Genomic DNA, 22,397 nt, shown 5'->3' with positions numbered 1-22,397 from the left:
AGATGATACTTTATAGGCCTTTGTTGCTTTTTGGGTAACCACCAATTTAAAGAGGTATTTCAAATAAAATATATATGAAACTCATGATCCTTCTTTTGCTGTGATGCCAATGATAAAGTGTTCCCTTATAACACTTTTTGAACCAAGAGGGGTCCTTATTTTGTTTCCACAACACTGGCTATATGGTAAGGATGTACAAAATAATACAAAGTATTGCATGGCAATACTTCAACCTATTTGATCCCAAAACTTACACATCTTGAAGAGGGTAATACATCATCTGTTTGTTTTATTATAACCAAGAGTGTCAACATGACCATGAGTTAAGTTTGGGGAGAAAGCTTACTTGCCATCCCAGATAAACCTAAAAGCCCAGCTTGAAGGTCATTTAGGGTGAGATTCAGGACGAGCACTTATTTGCTGTACTAGATAGTCTTGGAACAATGGTTAAATGACTGATATAGTTCAACGAGCATTTGAGACGCATGTTTGAGTGAACTCAATTAGCAAACACATTTGCTTATTTTTTCCATTCTGCTTGGTTGTACCCACGAGTGTTCAGATTTGCATTCTACTCCATTTGCATTTCATTGCAGTATTTTAAACACAATATGCTGCATTTTCTTGCGCTTGATGTGAGTTCATAGTTCAGCAATATATGCATTTTTGCCACGCAACATGCGTTTTAAACACATTAACAAAATGCTTCTGGGAATGAGCCCTTAGAAGATTTCTATATTGTTGGAAAAGTAAATCTGTAGAATTTCAGACCGGGAGTGACCCTGAGGATTCAAAAAGGTGTTGAATGTGTTGTGTTGCCACCACCTACTTCCAACTACATGATCATATATAGAATTAGATTTCAAATACAATATGTGACCAAAAGTATGTGGACTCCCCTTTTTATTATTGGACTTGGCTTAATAAGTCACACCCTTTGTCACAATGGGACTGCAAAGTGATCAAAGCATGCTTTTTTTATGTATAAATGTGCCAGCTAGAAAAACTACCCCACGCCCCTACATTTATAATAAGTAACCACTCATTATGTCAGAGGAACCAAAAACCCTGTTTATCTATCTTGCCAGGCTTCATTTTTTTTGGAAAACTATTTAAACACCTTGAATTTCTGAGAAGGGTTTGCCATTGTTCTGAAAAAAAAGAAAAAAAAAAAACAATGTACTTGGAAGCTCCACTTGGCCTTAAGCAAGAAATAGCTAACAACTCCAGTAAGAACAATGTGGTTTTCAGCTACATAACCACTCCTAAAAAAACAAAAGAAGCAGAGAAGCTGTTTACAATTTATAGCCTTTTCACTAAAAATACATTACGGCCTATCTTTTTACTCAGTGTGACATGTCAAAAAAGGATAAACACTTGTTTATCATATTGTGCAGAAAGTATATATCATGTAAATAATATACATTTTTTTTCTCAAGGAGTGGAAGTGCAGGACCATGTTTGGATAAGTACCATACTGAATTGCAACAATATTCCCTAATGTTCCCTAGTATCTCCAGCATTTAATACAATACTTATCTTTATAAGTGCATCTAGGCTGGATGCCTACAGTGACTTGGGGGGGGGGGGGGGGGGAAGGGGGTGTTTAAGTAAGGTTAAACCCAGTAGGATTACTTTACCTCCAATCAGTGTTGGACTAGACTTGGGGGACATGATTGGCCCCCAGCCTTCATGGGTCCTGCCAACATAGACCTGCCCCCCGTGGACACAGCAGACGTGCCCCTGCCTGTTTGCAGCCACAAGTTAAGAAGGAAGTAAAACTATTGGTGGTATGGCGTAGTGCAGGCAGGAAGGCGGATGTAAGGATGGGGGTTGTAGCCCTGGTGGGCCCCAGACACCCACGTCCAATAAGGATTCTTTATTAAGTACAAGGGATTGTTTCATTACTACAGAGAAAAAGAAAATAATTTCTTCAATAGTTGAATTATGTAATTAAAATTGAGTCTATAGGAGATAGCCTTCCCTTAATTTGGAGCTTTTTGGATAATGGATTTCCAGATAATGGATCCCATACCTGTACCAATTTTACTGCAGTTTTTAGGGCTAGTACTGAGGAGTGTTTCTTCCTGCACTCCCCCTGCGTTCCACTGCACATCCCATTCTTCATTATTATCATTTATTAAAATAAATGTGTGTGAATGTTATGGAACATTATAAATAGTAACAGCTTGTATTTTATATAGTTTCCCTTGACAGATGATATCTACTCCTACAAAAAAATATACAAATTTCTTCTAAAGTTTTCAGCTAAAAATAAAACAAGAAAAAAAACAAACCCAAAACCCAACTTATTTTTGGAATTCAAAAGTTATTGCATCTGAAAATGTGTCACTTTCCACAGCAGCAGTTTTAATCTGTCTGAATGAGTCCTGTGTCACAAAAGAACAGAACTGCTGCCCACATCAATCAGCTGGAAGAGTTCCATAATAATGATCAGGACTCTATAAAGTGTATATACCATTAATATTAGTAGCCAGTTAAGCAGGAGACTATATCATAAGTCCCAGGACAATGCACAGCATTATCACTAATGTTAAAGCACTTCTATTGATTTTCCTGGCATCCTCTGGGCCTTTGCAAGATGAAAAACAAACATGGACTATTTTATAAAAACGTGTTTTTTTTTTTTCTTTTAATTTAAAAAAAAAGTCTAACTTATAAAAAGATAAATGAATAATGGCATGTTTAAATAAATAAACTAGTGTCTCTTCTTTTTGGCTTTGCAATCAGTTTTGGCTGTAGAAGCTTCCTCAGAAGTCGGATCACACAGTGCATGCTTAATAAATCTTCGTGCGGCTCCTTTGTCAAGTTTGGCAGCTTTCTTCCGATCTGTTATTTCTTTAACTCTGTTCATGTAGCTCCTTATTCTTTCCTACAATACAAAACAAAAAGAGCTGCTTTTAATACAGGGCTTCTTCGACAAGGCCGTCAAAATATTGGAGGCACGCTGTGGGTCCATTTTTGAAGCATGGGCAGTGATGTAGGCTCGCACAGCACAAGCGCAATAATACCAATATGAACAGTTATTTCTCTACACAGAAAGCTTACCTTTCGTAAAAAAATAAAAAGCCTGACAATCCTAAGATAAACTACTGCTTTAACAGGAAACACATGAAAACATGCTGTACAGAAAATATATACAAATTATGAACACTTCACCTACTTCCATATCAGTTTCTTCAATCATTATGCGCAGGCATGTGACGTAGGCATGATCTACGCAACTCCAGATCTAACATGACACGTCTGTGTGTAATGAGCAAACTGGGCCACTCCATCATTATGTTTGTGTCTCAACATGGCTTGGAGCTCTCAATGGGCTTTTGAGGGGAGCTATTATTCCCCCCTAGCAGAGTGCAGACTATATAAAATGGCACCTACAGTAGGGGAAATAATTTTTCAGTGATACTTGCCCTTTTAGGCATGGTGCTGCAAAGGGATGCTGGGAACAGTTGGCTTAGTTTTCTAGACTGTCATTTATGGCAAGGATGTATAAATGCACTTGGATTCCGGGGGAAAAATGGTGAAGTCACTGAATTGAGGGACAGAGTTTGGGGTGATCACATCTGCAAACACTACTACACTTTCATTGGCATACTCTCCTTGTAAAATTAGTGATACTTATTTCATCATATAATGAATAATGTACCCCCCTATTGTAAAATATAAGGATATCATAAGTCACTGAGGAATACTATGACCATATAAAAGCAGGAGACCGAAGGTTTGGTGTTTTTATATTTGTCATGTGAAAAAAATTACATCACTGAACATCGATTATAACTGATGTCATCACTAAGCACCAATTATAAATAATAACTACAACTAAGGATATAATTTACAAGTTATTTATGGCTCCTGGATTAAGTGACCTTACAGAACTGGCTAATAAATATATTTGTTCTGCATCTTTCACCACAAGCCTCCATTTTATGTCTGCCTGTGCGCACACAGATCACATAAAAAGTACCTTGGAATTATTACAGGAAAGAGTAGAAAACATCTCTATGTAATCATTGGCTGATGAAACCCAGCATGTATAAATGCTTGAGCACTGTGCCTCATATGCACCAAGGGGATACGTTTTAGTATGTAAAATGGCAAGGTGTCATTATGGATTTATCCAGTGGGACATATTAGAAAATCATATATATGGACAAAGGTAATGCTTTAGGTGTAGGTGCCTTAAGAAGCATTACAAAAGGTATTTTCTCTTAAAATATACTCGTCTTTTTCATTAATTATATTTATACATTAAGGCAATTAGGGAATTTAGTCTAAATCTTTTGCCATGGTTATTTGATTCCATAAGTTCTGGATGACCGTAAACTACAGTTCAATTCAACATGGTGTTACTGCAGCAGCACATATAAATTACATCTTAGCCGAGGGGGAAAAAAATGCATGGCGAGAGAGATGCAATCAATAACCCTTTCATCACTTTATATTTCTTCCACATACCCTTTAGCTAAAAAAGACTAACACTATTTAAACAGAATAAATGTAATATTTTCTGCACATACATACCCACTGCAGGAAAGAGATATATATCAACTGATATTCAGTGTGGATGACTAATTTGGTCAAAATTGACCCATTAGCCAAGTAGTCTAATATTGTGACTGCTGGCATGTACATCTTTGGAGCCACGAAATAGTTAGGTGGTGTATAATTTGCAAAGCTACAATAATTGATATTTCCATAGCATGGAACACCATGCCTTAAGGCTACTTAAATACAAAAAAAAAAAAAAATTGGTTTTGCCATTTGCTTGGACTTACTGTATATAATCAAATACCTCTGTAGAAAAAATGAGCCTTCCTGGGAAATGACATTCCTATATTTTAGAACTTTCTAGATAAAGGAACTCATATCTGTATCCATAATAGTTTGCAGGCCAGCCAATAGCTTGGAGAGTGAAGTACAGGTATCGGATCCCTTATCTGGAAACCCAATATCCAGAAAGCTCCAAATTACGGAAAGCCTGCCTCCCATAGACCAAAACAGTGCTTGTATTTGATCTATTTAATAGATATAATTAATCCTTATTGGATGCAAAATAATCATATTGGGTTTAAATAATGTTTTATTGATTTCTTAGTAGACTTAAGGTATGATGATCCAAATTACGGAAAGACCCCTTATCCAGAATACCCTTGGTCCCGAGCATTCTGGATAACGGGTCCTATACCTGTATTATACCTTAGCTCTTCTGCCACTAGCAAATTAATTATTCCCTTGGCCCTGGACTGTATCACAGCCCTGCCCACATTTTGCTCACTCCAACCCCCATTCCTTGGCACTGGTCAACCTTAACATTTACGGTCACAAACAGCCACCTGCACTGTCCTTGTGTAAATCCAACACGGTCTTCTGCCACCACACTTTAGACAACAAATATCTTAAATGAAGCTAGTTACCCCAGGCAGGGTTATGTATACCCATGCCACCATGTTAAAATCAGATGTTCCAAATATTTTTACTGCTGATGATGGAACTTTTTTTACTAGAATTAAATGTTTTTCTTGCTTACTAGAATAAAATGAAATAAGCCGAAACATTAAAAAGATAGAGAGATTAGTCTTTTATAGGATCGTTACAACTTCACACTGAAATAGATTCTGTAAAATCCCTTATCTATACCAGAATTTTATAAGATGTAACGCAACATCTCAAGAATGAGCGAATTTGCTGGAAATCAAAACTGGAAGAAAGGAGTAAATTATAAGAAATGAAAATTATATGGTACCATGTCATATATCAATTTTAAATTTTGCTTGGCTTTGAATAACAGTCATATAAAATATACATTTCCATTTTTCAGGACCATTATTATTCCTGTGTGACAAGTCAAAATGGAACCAGTTCATTCTAATTTTATATTTCATACTTGAAATCAATGATACACTTTGATGTTCTCAGTTGGCAGAAATCTTGAAATACAGGCCACATATATTCAATCTGTTCATTCAACTTAATGGAACACAAAGACAAACCTAAGAGATTTATTAGAAGTTGTAAATATGTCACTTATACGGGATTACTGGACAGTACACAGGCAGCCGATGCCAAAAAAGCTTTTAGCTTTGTTGCAGAACTGAATTCTTAACTGTTGAGAAAATGAATTAATGAGGGAATTGGATGTGGGGTGTTACAGGGAATGGGTGCATGTGTATAAAAGCTTGCTTGCAAGGGGGCGGCTCTTTCTTCGGTACTACTAAATCAGACACCATCTTGTTTATAGTATTATACAGGAATGGGCGCAAGATATAATCACCATAACACAAGCAGTTATAATACTGAGGTTTACATATACATCCTGATGTACCTGCTCCATGTTGTAGATACACTGTGAAACACATTCGCTTTATAGTGATGAAGGTATGGACCGGTTATCAAGAATGCTTGGGATCTTGGGTTTTACAGATAAGTGATCTTTTCATAATCTTGATCTCCATACCTTAAGTCTACTTCAAGATTTAAACATTAAATAAACTGAATAATATTGATTATTGGGATCAAGTACAAGGTAATTAAAGAGAAATAGGAAATTATTGTAAAAAATTTAAATTATTTTATTAAAATATAGTCTATGGGAAATGGGCATCATCAAACTTACTTGAACCCCATTTAATATGATATGCATACTGAAATAACAATGGTCATATATCAGTTACAAAACAGGCTCATTAGAAAAAATAATTTACTTCTAAATGACACTGTTTACGCAGCAAATAATTCAATTTACCATTTAAAATGTTGTTCTTAAACCAACAAATGTATTTTTTTAAGCTGTAATATTGGTGTGTAGGTGCCATCTGAGCTTTAAGAAGGAGCCATCGCTACACATTAGCCATAATAGCTCAGATCACCAATTCCTAAGGGTGGGGGGAGTGAGTTTTATGAATTTTTATGGAAATGGGGAGCAGGAGAGGAGACAACTGCGCAGACTCTGGCCCCGGAATGAAGGATTTTTCTGAGAGAGGAAGTCACATACCCTAAGAACATGTTTATAAAAAATGAGACAAGAAATCCTGTATTTCTTTTGATAGAGGACTCAATGCAGCGTTTCTGTGAGTGCTTATGGCTGTATTTACATAGACCTTTCTGATAAAGGAGAAGGAAAGGTAAAAACTAAGTAAGCTTTAAGGTAACCTATTGTTTCTCCTACTCCCATGTAACTGGAGGAGTCCCAAGCCGGACTTGGATTTCTTACTATTGAGTAATATTCTCATATCTACCACTTTAAGCAAGCCCCATGCAAAATTTCAAAATTTCTTTTATATTTAATCTGTGTTTTTGAAAAATGGATTTCAAAGCAGGATTTAATTGAAGCTCTATTAACTGATGCATTTTGAAAACAACATAATTTTCCCATGATAGTATTCCTTTAAGTAGCCCAAAGAGTGTCACTAAAATTGCTGAATGCTGCTGATGTTAACAGCCTGCAAGCGTTCGTCAGGTGATATCTACATAAAGAACATCAAGCTGCATTTTCAGGCACCCCATCATCTGACAAGCATTTGCAGGTGATTTGCATCAAAACTTAGGGTTAGAGGGTTTTGTTCTGCTGAGAGGGAGTTCTCTTGCGGTTCACTGCAGGGGAGCTCAGGACGAAACGCATTCCATTCTCTTATGGTGCATGTAAGCAGATGGAAAGCAGCATGTTGGAAAAAATGCTAATAACTCTACAACAGTAAAGCTAATAACACTACTTTCCCAAGGTGAGAATCCAAATAAACTCCCACAAGCCTTTCCACAATCACACTTAACTCTCCACTAATAAAAACGGTCAATTTGGAACAAGGACTCAATTAGTTGTGAATCTGATTGTTCTGTTATGTATTCATATTAAAGAAAGTTGTGAAAATCGCTTACTCCATCCATGTTTGATTTCAAATAGCCTTTTTCACAGTCACATACACATCTTGCCCTGCACACAAAATGCCTGAAACAGCAATGCTGCCAGGAATGTAATGCGCTAAATCCTTCAGCGTAAGACAAGCCTGTTATATGAAACAAAATGAAACCGTCTCTTTTCATGTGCCTCTTAAGAATACTTTGCCTCATATGGATTTCTGTTACAGTGATATTCAATAATTGCTTAAGGAAGGCCAGTTCACAGGAGGAAGTCACCAACCAACTGCAAATCTTTGGACTATAGGAAGTGTGCCAAGGTCTACTGGCTTATGTCCTAATCTCTATTTTTTGGCCTCGTACAAAATCTTGCATTTCTAATTATTTTATTTGTCATGGTTTCCCTTTGAAGAAATGATGGATTGCGTGGCTGGCTGTAAGGCACTCATTCCTTTATTTTCTACAAGATATATATTGTTACAAACGGGACTTAATATAAAGTTACAGAACTCAGCTGTATAAAGTACACACAGCTGTCAAACACACAACAGTATTTCCTGTCTTTAAAGGGGTAGTAAAGCTTCACCAGCTAATTTTTCATTTTAGCACCAATACACAGACCCCCACCCCATATGTATCACTAAATTCTACACCACAGATTAACTGAACCCCTGTAGCACATCCAGAACTACAGAGCCCCACAGGAGGGTTGGCAGCCTCCATTTGTAGCCATGTCACTTCCATTCCCTGCTTGGAAATCATTGAAAGGGAGAAGGTGGTCTGTGCATTGGTGCTACTAATTTAATAATACTGAGGAGACTTTATTTCCCCTTCAAAATAAATAATGTCTGCAAGGAGGAATCCATTTTCTTGTATTTCCTATCTTGCAAACAAAAGACCTATAATGGTTTATGGCAGGAATTCTACATATACTTTTGGAATCAGATCTGCTGTCCCACAAGACAAAGCAGCAATTATATCCAAACGGCTCATTAACATTTACAACACTGCCCATGGCTGGCTAAATAATGAGTTATAATAACAGCTTAAAGCATCAGTATACTCAATTGCTCACATGAGTAAAATGAATAGAGCTTGTGCTGAAAATACTTTTACCTACCCCTTTAATTATGAAAATTGAACCATGAAAATGAAAAGTACTTTCATTTAGGAACATTCTGGTTCTTCAGTACAACTTACTCATTCAAAAATAAATCCCTGGTATAATGATCTGATCTGTAATCATGACACACAGGCTGCTGCTGGGAAAGGGTGGGGTTGTTTATTCCGAGCTCATTATAACTCAACAAACCCTTCTAATCACACAAGGTGGTGGAAAAATTAAGGGTAAAAACATTAAAAATGAATAGTTCTTTTGCTCATATTGAACAGAGGAGTATATAGGTGTACACTGGCCCTTTTACCCCATCACTGCCAGTACACACGCAGCATGGTACAGATAAGAGATAGACGGCAAACTTAACTTAAAGCATAACATTTATAAAGTTAGCATTTTTTTATATAAACACATATCTAGGCCCTATCTAAGGATAACTGAAACTATGCTCTTCAGACTAGATACTGTATGCACTATCTTATATGTTACTACGAAGTTAATAGCTCTATGCAAGCAAAGATATACACTCTGATAATACAATTGCCCCAGTGTCCACTGTGATAAGTCCTGCAGATCCTAATTAAAAAGAATTATCCTTCCTTCTTCAGCAAAAAAATGGTGACAACACTACAGGAGACAAAGTGTAATTCTAGGCACTTGGGGTGTGAGTATTACCTCTACATAACTTAAAAGGTGAAAGCGAACACAGTACCCCTTTCATTTGTAAACCAAAAAATGCAGTAACACAAATTGCAGCTTACCAACTCCTCTTTCACTGGGTGCTCCTTGGGATTTATTCCTTGCGTAGTCAGGTATACTAAAAGAACAATGTAATAAACATGATCATTTATGTTATATTTTCTAATTTTAAGGGAATATTAATCTACTTATATCTAGGGGTATCTTATACTGGCCCAGCACCCGTCCCCTAACCCACAGGACAGAAACCCTTTTAAAGATATAGAGTTGTGCAATGGTGTTGACATGCACCATGACTGGCTGCTTGACTTTTGGTCCTCTGCTCTCTAGAGGCAATCACCAGCCAGGAGCATGCACACTTGAAGAAAAAATGTTCACTGCTTCAAGCATACACTGGATATAAAAAGTCTACACAACCCTGCAAAATGTGAGGTTTTTGTTTAATAAAAAAAAAAAAAAGTAAATCCTGTCAGAACTTATCCCAACAGTATTGCCAAATTGCCTCTATACAAAAAAAGTTGACAACAAATCAAACATTTGAGTGAAAGAAGGAAAAGCAAAAATCATACAAAAACCTATTTGCATTACTATGCACACTCTTTAAGAGAGAAAATACTGTTTGTTCCCTACATGTGAAAATAATCCGTCATATTCTTCATATGCTTGGGTACTGGAAAAACATCCTAGCCCGGCTAAACTTTGCATAAAGGTATACCGAGTCTCCCACAACCATGTGAAGAAATGTATTATGGTTTGATGTTGAACTATTTGGCTATAATTTCAAAATTTATGTTTGGAGCAAACCTTAACAGCACATTGTCACTAGAACACCATACCAACAGCAAAGAATGCTGGAGGCAGCATCATGCTTTGGGGCTGTTTTCTGATCAACTGGAACTTGGTACTTTAGTCAAGGTAGAACGGAATCATGAACAGCTCTATTTTCTATCAGTCTATTTTGTCACAAAACCTTCAAGCATCTGCTAGTAATCTAAAGATGAAAAGGAACTTCCCCTTTCAGCATGACAATGACCCAAAGTATACATCTAAATCAACAAAGCAATGGCTTTACCAAAGGAGGATCAATGTTCTGAAATGGCCCTGCCAAAGCCCAGACCTTAATCTGACTGAAAATCTGTGGTGTTACTGAAAGATGTGCAGAGGAGGTGCCCTTGCAATTTGACAAATCTGGAAACTTTTTGCAAGGTGGCGTGGGAAAAAATTGCCAAGTGCTGCAATAAAATCAAAAGGTGCTTCAACAAAATATTAGTTTAGGGGGTGCACACACGAATGCAACCTGGTTTTTTTCCCCACTAATCTGTTTCCGATTTCTTTGTATAAGTTCTAACAGGATTTATCTTGGTTTCTTTTTTTAATTGAACAAAAGCCTGTCATTTTACAGGAGTGTGTAGACTTTTTATATCCAGTGTACATGCCCCTGCCCAGCAAGCAGAGGACTGAAAGTCTAGCACCCAGTAATGGTGAAAACCATCTCCAAAAAAAGTACAAAGGAGCGAGTCCATCCTATAGGTGTTCTGTGCTGTGAAAGAAGAGAGGGAAGCCAAGCAACACAAGGAACAAGGGAGTTATACCATGAGTTTTGTTCTCCTTTAAAAGAGAAATATAGGGTAAACACTGGCAGATGACAATATATCAGGCACCCAAGTGAGAAAAATTCCTAGCCTAGGGATATCTTCTTACAGGGAAATGCCATGGTCCCAAATACACTCTCTGTCCCATGTGGCAGGAGCGTATCAAACATGGAGGCACAGCTCCCTGGGAGAATGCAATTTTTTATGGAAGATTGGAAGATGCGTCTGGGCCACAAGGTTAGCAATCTGCCTCACTGGTGGGACGGGGCAATATATTATATATTGCTCAGTTTTATAACCTTTAGTTCTCATTTAAAATAAAAGAAAAATTGTTGAACTTACTCCAGAATAATGAATTTAATGTGTATGCTGAAACCAAGTCCAGTTTTGCTTGTTCCAGTGGCTCAATCTGCAATGCAAAACGTACATATTATGTTAAAAATGTATAACAATGTATAAAGTGGCAAAGCAAAAATTGAATAGTTGGAAAGCATGTAAAGTAAATCTGTCTAATTTTTTGCCTAGGATAAAAATGAATGCATACCGCCCAACTGTCCCGCTTTCTGCGGGACAGTCCCGGTTTTGGCAGCGCGTCCCGCTGTCCCGGATAGTTCCATAAATGTCCCGCATTTCCGTAATGCTGGACATTCATGGAACTATCCCGACAGCGGGACGCGCTGGCTGCACGTTAGTCCTCCTCTTCAGCGTCTCCTCTATATGCGGCTCCTTCGGCGGAGCCAGGCCTTTTATAAGGTTGCGCCCGTGCGTATTGACGTCACACGCACGCACGGGCGCAACCTTATAAAAGGCCTGGCTCCGCCGAACAAGGAGCCGCATTTAGAGGAGACGCTGAAGAGGAGGACTAACATGCAGCCAGCAGCCAGCAGCATGTATGGAGGCTCTGTATGGGGGCACCTGTGTATGGGGGGGGCTACTCTGTATGGGGGCACTTGTGTATGGGGGGGGCTACTCTGTATGGGGGCACCTGTGTATGGGGGGGGGCTACTCTGTATGGGGGGCACATGTGTATGGGGGGGCTACTCTGTATGGGGGCACCTGTGTATGGGGGGGGGCTACTCTGTATGGGGGCACCTGTGTATGGGGGGGGGCTACTCTGTATGGGGGCACCTGTGTATGGGGGGGGGGCTACTCTGTATGGGGGCACCTGTGTATGGGGGGGGCACCTGTGTATGGGGGGGGCACATGTGTATGGGGGCACATGTGTATGGGGGGGCTACTCTGTATGGGGGCACATGTGTATGGGGGGGCTACTCTGTATGGGGGCACCTGTGTATGGGGGGGGCTACTCTGTATGGGGGGCACATGTGTATGGGGGGGGCTACTCTGTATGGGGGCACCTGTGTATGGGGGGGGGCACCTGTGTATGGGGGGGGGCTACTGTGTATGGGGGGGGGCTACTGTGTATGGGGGGGGCTACTGTGTATGGGGGGGGGCTACTCTGTATGGGGGCACCTGTGTATGGGGGGGGGCACCTGTGTATGGGGGGGGGCACCTGTGTATGGGGGGGGGCACCTGTGTATGGGGGGGGGCACCTGTGTATGGGGGGGGGAGTTACTCTGTATGGGGGCACCTGTGTATGGGGGGGGCACATGTGTATGGGGGGGGCTACTCTGTATGGGGGCACATATGTATGGGGGGGGCTACTCTGTATGGGGGCACCTGTGTATGGGGGGGGCTACTCTGTATGGGGGGCACATGTGTATGGGGGGGCTACTCTGTATGGGGGCACCTGTGTATGGGGGGGGGCACCTGTGTATGGGGGGGGGCTACTCTGTATGGGGGCACCTGTGTATGGGGGGGGCTACTCTGTATGGGGGCACCTGTGTATGGGGGGGCTACTCTGTATGGGGGCACCTGTGTATGGGTGGGATACTCTGTATGGGGGGGCACCTGTGTATGGGGGGGGATACTCTGTATGGGGGGGGATACTCTGTATGGGGGGGCACCTGTGTATGGGGGGGATACTCTGTATGGGGGGGGGCACCTGTGTATGGGGGGGGCACCTGTGTATGGGGGGGGATACTCTGTATGGGGGGCACCTGTGTATGGGGGGGATACTCTGTATGGGGGGCACCTGTGTATGGGGGGGGAACCGGTGTATGGGGGGGGCTACTCTGTATGGGGGGCACCTGTGTATGGCGGGGCTAATGTGTGGGGGGGGCACCTGTGTATGGGGGGGGGGGCAAAACTGGTACATAGTTATAACTCACGTATAACTTAGGTAGTACAGTATAAGGGTATAGCACATTTGCGTCTGATCCCGCCATTTCAACTATATAAAAGGAGTTTTTTTTTTTTAAAGGGTGTGGTAATTGGGGCGTGGCCACAAAAGGGGGCGTGGTCAAAAAAATTTGCCGCGCTGCGCGCGTCAAATCTTTTTGTCCCTCTTTTCATTTTTCCAATGTTGGGAGGTATGTGAATGCAATAAAATAATTTCCTTTTGGTGCCTTTTCTCATTTGTATTTCTCTTTCCTTCCATTTAATACATGTGAGAATAATGGCAGTTTACCTTTTGCAGAAGCTCAGACCTAGATACAGACATCATTTTATTCAGCATTTCATCCACTGAGCCAACAGATTTATCAAAGGCCATGAGATATTCATGGATCTCTGTTGGATACTCTTCTGTGTTATGAGATTCATCCGCCATTTTATCCTGGTAGCAAAAGAAAAAAATAAACATTCTCAGAATACATACAAAACTACTCCTAAAGCTGCATGAATGTTTTCTGTTTTTCAAGTGAATAAACATATCACTATGTACTAAGGCCAACATTACAGCTAGGGGGCTTATCAGTGCAATTTGGCCATCCACATATTAAAAAATTCCCCAATATTTAAAAATCAGCCTGTGTGTGATCACATTATCTACAAAATTATAGATGAATGCATGTCTGTATAATTTATTATACATCATTCACAATGGTACTTGCTTTAGTGAAGAGCTTATGCTCTAAAAGGTAGCCATACAATGAAAGCTTGTTTAGCAACATGGCTCTTTCAATGACATGTTCACCCTGAGGTGGGCAATACTGGATTAATCTGATTGACACCATGTAAGATGTCGGGGCCCTCATCAACGCACCAAGAGGAAAAATAAAGTGAATTAAATTCTTTATAGAATATAAAATACATTTACCTAAAACCATAATAAAATGGATAATGTGTCAGAAGGGGGTGCACTGTGGAGTGACATAGCAACTGCAATTCCTGCCTGATGGTACTAGTGTTTGTAATAGGCAGAGCATTCCAATTAATTTGATTGTGAAGCTGCAGGTGAGAACACAGGCAACACTGTATTCATGAGGAAGGCACGAGACTTGCCGATATGGATACTAAGCATGGGGCAGGTGCAATCTATGGCAGTTTGCACCCATTTTTTGTACTTTTCCCCCCACCCCTGCCTTGTGCAATGAGTCCTACCAAGATGCCGTGTTTAGTGGCAGAAACATTTTCTTTTTGTATATATATATATATAAATCTTCAGCACTTCAATAAATAAATGGTGCCTTTAAAACACATGTATAAGGAATAACTTTACCAGGTAAGACAAAATCAGACAGGAAAACAACTGAAAACCAGGATGTGATATGCCAAAACCAACAAACCGATGGCACGTTCACATCAACAGATGTTGCCAAAAACAAAACATAATTGTAATGCCCTAAGGATTATCCTGTACCTAATCCCTGAAATGAATGTGTTCGGTAAGGGAGTGGCAGCTAAGAAATATTGCTGAGATACTGTAGCAGGATGCAACTGGAAGGAATTGAGAAATCCACAGCACGTACTCGTTGAGATGTGTACAGTTTTGATCTTTTGTAAAAACAAGCTAAGCAAAGGGCACACATTCACTTGGCACGATGCACAGAGTACAAAACATACACAGGGCTGCTGCCAGAAAGCCTTTGGCTGGATCTAAATACATATTCATGACTAAGACTTCATGTTATGATGTAGTTCGGAAACAAGCTGCAAGAAGTCACATGCTCAGTCCATTCTAATGGCATTCTTAGCACATTAAAGGAAAACTATACCCCCAGAATGAATACCAACAGATAGTTTATATTATGTTAAGTGACCTATTAACGAATCTCGGCAAACTGGAATATATCAGTAAATATTGCCCTTTTACATCGTTTCCCTTGAGCCGCCATTTAGTGATGGGCTGTGTGCTCCCTCAGAGATCAGCCGACAGGAAATAATGCAGCTCTAACTGTAACAGGAAGTAGTGTGGGAGTAAATGGCAGAACTCTGTCCATTAATTGGCTGATGGGGCCTAGCATGTATGTGTGCCTTGGCTTGTTTGTGTGCACTGTGAATCCTATGATCCCAGGAGGTGGCCCTTAATTCTTAAAATAGCAATTTTCTATTTAGGATTACCCAATGGCACACACTGCTAATAAAGTATATTTTTATAAAAATGGTTTATTTAGATGAATCAGGGTTTTACGTATGAGCTTGTTTATGCAATATATTTTTAAAGAGACCTACACTGTTTGGGGGTATAGTTCTCCGTTAATAAAGGAGCATTGTGCCTTTCCAAGATCTGATTTATTTTTCTTCTCTATTTTAGATTTAGTAAAGTAAAACTAATTGGACTAAAGCAGCAACTCTGCAAAGGACTGCATTGGAACTCTATAAAAATAAATAGGAGGGTGATTCATTGTTCACACAAAAGCAAATGCATTCTGACACTCAAAATCAGGGTGTGCACATGCGGTGCCATTCTGCACATATACTAATGCCACATGTAGTGGATTGTTGGTCTGTGGATAAATGCAGGCCGGAGAATGCTCCCCCTATGCTTGAATTAGTCTCCTGTGTAGGCACTCAGAGCCCCTGCGTGGGCCTGAGTTCAGGCACACAGAGCAAATTTAGGAACTGAATGCATATAATGTTTTTAGTGGCCAAAATCTGCTCCATGTTCAGGCCAACAGAGTGGCTTGGGGTGCAAACACAGAAGAACACCGATTTAAGCGCAGGGGCAGATTCTCAGTCTGCGTTTATCCACAGGTCGAGAACCCGCAATATAGTTAAATTGGGTTAAAAATAAAATAAAATCCATCAAGCTCAATCCATCCAAATAAACCCCAACACACAAATAACCCCATACTGACCTATCTATCCAGTCACATACATAAACCCACACTGACCTATCTATCCACTCACATACATAAACCCACACTGACCTATCTATCCACTCACATACAGACCCATACGGACCTATCTATACACTCACATACATAAACCTTAGTAACCTTTTAGTATCACATTAGCCTTGGATATTTTGCTTTTTCAAGAAATCATTCTTTAAAGGCATGCCATGTGTGGCATCAGTCTAACAAGCTTAAAATTATTTCTGTCATCTGTGTCCTGGTATGAATCGGAAGTGGAGGGGGGTGCAATGAATAAAATAATTTACATAAGGAGGAGTATTGTGCTTGTAAATGTGTCTTTCATTGAATCTGAAATAAGCCACACCTGTATTCTTTGGAATATCTTCAATGCAGAGTATTAAACGTATATATATGTACCATAATTGCCTTGCCAATGCAGGGCCACTGAAGGGTCATGTCAAACATATTTGACAGATTTATGCTTTGGAAGGCAAAGGCTTCTTCATCTGAAGGCACTTGTTTTTATATGGTAAAATAAGACTTACTAGCTGCTAGAAAAAGACAGTACCATAGAGTAGTACCTGAGACAGCTACGTTAGGCAAGAGCATGAGATGGTATGCAATCATGCTCTTTCATAAACTCTGATTTTTAACACAATACAATCATTTTCTTACATGTATTACTGCTGTCAATGATTCACTAAATGTAAGGGGTCATCAGCTAATATGAACTGCTTTGACCACATAATAGCTTTCCCCCATTCATGCATTCATCTTGAATAAGTCTGGCTTTAGCTATTCAAAATATTTTTCTTGCTTCGGTCAGAGAAAGTCAAGTCAAAAGCTCTGGTCTCAGCAGGAAGATGGCCAGGGGGGTGGCAAGCATAGGAAAAAGCCACCAATGCGTTACTATTGATCATGGAGTTCTTGGCAAAGTGACTCAAAAGAAGCAAATCTGGTATGTGCTGTACAGTTGTCGGCAGCTTTTCCAAGGCTGGATAGCAATAAGGGAATCCATAAATAAATTCATGTAAACTTACTAAGTACTACTCTCTCTACTTTTGAAATGCACATTAATTTTCTTTTTTTTTAATGGTTTTTGACATATTAGCAGTTTTATACAGCTAGGCAGGCTACAGCTCTTTTTAAAAGCCAAGGGTGTCAGCGACACACCGTCTATGCACTTCCTAGATTCAGTTAACCCTAGGGTTGTGGATTCTAATTTGTGCTAAAAGCCTGGCATTAGCAGTCTAAAGTGAAATTTTATCAGAAACCACTTAAAATAGAAAAATAAAGCAAACTGCAAAAGTGCTCAGAGTAAGTTTCAATTATTTCATCTTTTAGGGTTAAGATACCCTTAAATGGGAACTGTACTATTGCTTGAAGCCTGGGATGTGTCGTCATTTAAGTCAGGAGCTGGGAAAGGGATGGGGCTGGCACTGGAGCAGAGAGGGTTTGGGCTGCTAGTGGGCATGACCTGGGCAGACACATAATGAGGCTAACTATGGGCACCCATGAGTTCCATTTTTTTATGTGCCTGAGCCCACCACAACAATACACAGTGTTTCACAAGGCATTAACATGAACAGTGCCATTAAAGGAATACTGTCATGGGAAAACAGATGGCTCTGATAAACTTCAGTCACACTTTACTGCTGTGCTGAAAGTTGGAGCGATATCACCCTTTCCCTTACCCCCCAGCAGCCAATCAGCAAAATAATGGGAAGATAGCAGCTACCTGAATCAATAGTAAAAAATCCAAGTCCGACTTGGGACTCCTCCAGTTACACGAGTAGGAGAAACAATAGGCGACCTGAAAGCAGTTCTAATGTGTAGCGCTGGCTCCTTCTGAAAGCTCAGACTCAGGCACAATGCACTGAGCTGGCTCCTACACACCAGTATTAAAACTAAAAAAATATATATTTGCTGGTTCAAAAATAAAATGTTACATGGAGTGAATTATTTGCTATGATTCCAGTGTAATTTAGAAATAAAAAGTACACCATCAGGGGCAGAGGGGGAACAGTTATGCCAAGCCCCATGAAATATTCTTCTGTAATCCATTCTTGTCTTGAAAATTAATCAAATTCCACAAAAACTACCTAGAAAACTATGTAACTTGTCTAAAAACTTACTGGCGTATGAATCAAAACACAATTCAGAGAAGATTTGCAGGGACAAACTCCACTAACCACCAATGAATTAAAAAACTTAAGGTAAATTCCACTGCCCCAATGAACTGACTTATTGGCACATTAAAGGAGACATTTTATATGAAGTCCATATTCAGTTATAATATTCATCCTCCCTCAAAATGTGAAATGATGCAGAAAAAAAGATGTTTTGAAAGCATTTTACCTCCTAAAACTGTCATTATATGAGAGCTGCAGAGATAGCCTCTCAAGTCAGAAGCCAGAGTGAAATGAAAGGTGGGAGTGTCGCTTTAGTCTCCCACAGGAAGTGGTCACAGCACTGACTGACAGGCGTAACTCAACAGTAGCAGGGAAAACCCCTCCTAGCTTCCTCTTTCTGTGTCTCTCTGCTCCCTGACTGCATAGTTTTTCTTGTGCTGCTGCCAGATCAATAAGCTAGTTATTGATCAATATGTTGTAAAATGTTATAAAAAAAATAATAGCAACATTTTCCTTTGTCAATAGTGGAATGGTATTTTTCAAAGCAAATGTGCATGATTCTTAAATGAACATGGGGGGGGGGCGGACCGATCTGAGCACAGAGAGGGAGACAGAGGGAACCAAGAAGTTGGGGGGTGAACAAGCAAAGCACAGAGAGAGAGAGAGCAGGGATCATAGGAGGCAGGCAGGGGAAGGGAGGGGCATGAGCAGAGCAGGAACTGCCTGTGACATCCAAAGCCCCGCCTACATAGTAGCAGCTACTAAACTCCAGAAAATACCCTGCCATAGACAATACTGAGTATAGCCTTGGCTTACACACACAAAGAGACAGTTATCAGTAAATGATCAGCACTGTCTATTTTAGTAGCCAAGACAAGTAGCTGCTACTAGTAGCTCTGTGTCTTCAACCTTACTGAATTAGATCACGGTTGGCAGCTTCAGCCACATACTGAAGAGTCCTAAACCGGAAGCTTGCAAAAGGGGTTGGTAGAGCACAGTTTTCAAGCAGTTATAGACATATTTGGATCCAAAGGTATTAATATAAAATCACTTCTATTTTACATGGTTTAGTGCATTGTAAAAATGTATGGTATATGTCCCCTTTAATTATTCATTTAACCATGTACTGCTATGTCCTGCTTATTATAGAGTAAAATAAGTTGTTTATATTGATATCTTCTACATGAACGTTCCTGCAGGGAAATGATTGGTTATTGGGCACCTACGCTTATGTAATTTATGTAGCTTATGCAGAAACTTGTGTTACTTTCAAAGAAACATACACACAAACTCCACTGATCCTCTAATCAGAATACTGACTTATTAGCACTTTATTTTTACTATTTTATAAACTGCTACTGACTAAAGGGCCCTTTGACCGATTCGGCAGCTAATCTGTCCCTGTATGGGCACTTCCAAAGGGCTTGCCCGACCGATATCTGGCCTGAAATTGGCCAGATCTTGATTGGGCAGGTTAGAAAATCTAGTCGGATTGGGGACCGCATCGGCTCGTTGCAGTTTACATAACGCAAATTCCATATCAAGCACAGAGTGACAGAAGTCAGTTTCTTATTCAGACAGTTTTTCATTTATGTCTTGAAGTCGATTTCTGTCAGTGAATAAGTTGCTTGTGTTTTCAAGAATTAAATGACCTTGGGCCAATGATTTAAAAGTATATATTCACAGACAGGGTTGCCTCACATAAACTACAATTTGTTACCACCTGGCCCAAAACTGTGGCTTTGGGCCACTGATTTTAAAACAGGGGTCCTCAAACTTTTTAAACAGGGGACCAGTTCATGGTCCTTCAGACTGTTGGAGGGCTGGACTATAGTACACAAACTATGCTGCCCCTCCCTGCAGAATCCTAACTACGGCCCGCTCCAGCTCCCTGCTGCATCGTCAAACTACGGCCCGCTCCAGCTCCCTGCTGCATCATCAAACTACGGCCCGCTCCAGCTCCCTGCTGCATCGTCAAACTACGGCCCGCTCCAGCTCCCTGCTGCATCGTCAAACTACGGCCCGCTGCAGCTCCCTGCTGCATCGTCAAACTACGGCCCGCTCCAGCTCCCTGCAGCATCCTCAAACTACGGGCCGCTCCAGCTCCCTGCTGCATCCTCAAACTACGGGCCGCTCCAGCTCCCTGCTGCATCCTCAAACTACGGCCCGCTCCAGCTCCCTGCTGCATCCTCAAACTACGGCCCGCTCCAGCTCCCTGCTGCATCCTCAAACTACGGGCCGCTCCAGCTCCCTGCTGCATCGTCAAACTACGGTCCGCTCCAGCTCCCTGCTGCATCGTCAAACTACGGCCCGCTCCAGCTCCCTGCTGCATCGTCAAACTACGGCCCGCTCCAGCTCCCTGCTGCATCGTCAAACTACGGCCCGCTCCAGCTCCCTGCTGCATCGTCAAACTACGGCCCGCTCCAGCTCCCTGCTGCATCGTCAAACTACGGGCCGCTCTAGCTCCCTGCTGCATCGTCAAACTACGGCCCGCTCCAGCTCCCTGCTGCATCGTCAAACTACGGCCCGCTCCAGCTCCCTGCTGCATCCTCAAACTACGGCCCGCTCCAGCTCCCTGCTGCATCCTCAAACTAAGGCCCGCTCCAGCTCCCTGCTGCATCCTCAAACTATGGCCCAATCCCCGCTGCATTCTCCCACTCCCTGCTGCGTCCTCCTGCTCCCTCGTGTCACATCACCACGATGAGGCAGACAAGTAATAGCCAGGGGTGAGTTTGCAGTGGGGGGCCGGATAAATTACCTTGGGGGCCGTAGTTTGAGGATCCCCGTCTTAAAATATGTATTTGCAGGCTAGGATGCCCTGCATTATATACATCTCGTTAGCCTGGCCCAAAATTGGTTCTAGGCATATAGTTACATGTTTAAACAAGTAGAATTTCCATAATGCCCACTTTAATGCTGCTTTTCATGCCTAGAACCAATTTTAAAGGTGTTAAATGACTAAGTGCCGCTTTCCCTTTTTTTGAGGCAGGCTGGAAAGAACCCTGCCTGAAAATCCATACTCTGAAATCTGTGGCCCAGTTATTTAACCTTTTCAGCACCAGTTACCTGTTCAAAAAGGCAAAATTGCAAAGATAACCCACTTTATGCCACTTTCCATGGCCAAACCATTTCAAGGCAATCTGAATGGATATTTATCTAATGCAGGGCATGCCTGTTTGTAAATATATACATTTGTATTGGCCCAAAATAATTTTACCCTTTAACTCACTAGTTACTTATTCATCTGAGCCAATACAAACACTAATGCCACAGTAGTGTCACTTCTCCTCTCCAGAACCATAAGGGCCAGGCTATAACGAACTGCAGTCTGTGAGGGGCAGCCCTGTCCGTGAATGAGGACTTTTAAATCGGTGCTCCAATTTAATTTAATTTTTTTACTTAATCACTGACTGAATAAGAAACTAACTACAAAGCAAACAAGAATCTGTCAGAATTCAGTCTGTTTCAGCGAGTATTTACAAGGTGATGCACAATAACATTAAAGCTAACACAAATTTGCACTTACATTAAAGGGAATACGCTGAGACTGAGCCCCAAGTCTGCACGTTTGCCGTAAATTGAGATTTGGCCTCCGTCAACGTCATTTTCACATGACGTTAGCGTCACGTGGCGGGAGTTCCCCCGACGTAACTAATGTTTGCGGCGTGTATTACGGCACAGAGCTCCCTGGTCTCACCGGGCGCTGTAGAACACTTTGCAATAACAGATAAAGGTGTTGCCACAGCAGAGCCGTTAGATATTTGCAGGCCTCAGATCCCCACTACGACCTATTCCGTCTGCTCTACTTTCTTTACTTTTTTACAGTTTCGGGCTTTGC

The 22,397-nt window shown here is 40.9% G+C and overlaps 1 protein-coding gene across 1 annotated transcript; it reads right to left on the bottom strand.

Annotated features, from left to right (window-relative positions):
* Nucleotides 1-2,651: 2,651 nt before the first annotated feature.
* Nucleotides 2,652-22,107, bottom strand: c1d (C1D nuclear receptor corepressor). The gene is given in 5 exon segments (NM_001016424.2): nucleotides 2,652-2,893; nucleotides 9,757-9,812; nucleotides 11,629-11,695; nucleotides 13,817-13,963; nucleotides 22,086-22,107. Coding segments are annotated over 4 exon segments (438 nt in total). The 5' UTR covers nucleotides 13,958-13,963; nucleotides 22,086-22,107; the 3' UTR covers nucleotides 2,652-2,719.
* Between the last annotated feature and the right edge of the window lie 290 nt (nucleotides 22,108-22,397).

This window comes from Xenopus tropicalis, chromosome 5 (genome assembly GCF_000004195.4).
Source record: "Xenopus tropicalis strain Nigerian chromosome 5, UCB_Xtro_10.0, whole genome shotgun sequence".
NCBI classification, from domain to species: domain Eukaryota; kingdom Metazoa; phylum Chordata; class Amphibia; order Anura; family Pipidae; genus Xenopus; species Xenopus tropicalis.
Note: the sequence above shows the minus strand (reverse complement) of the source record. Positions and strands in the feature narration are given on the sequence as shown.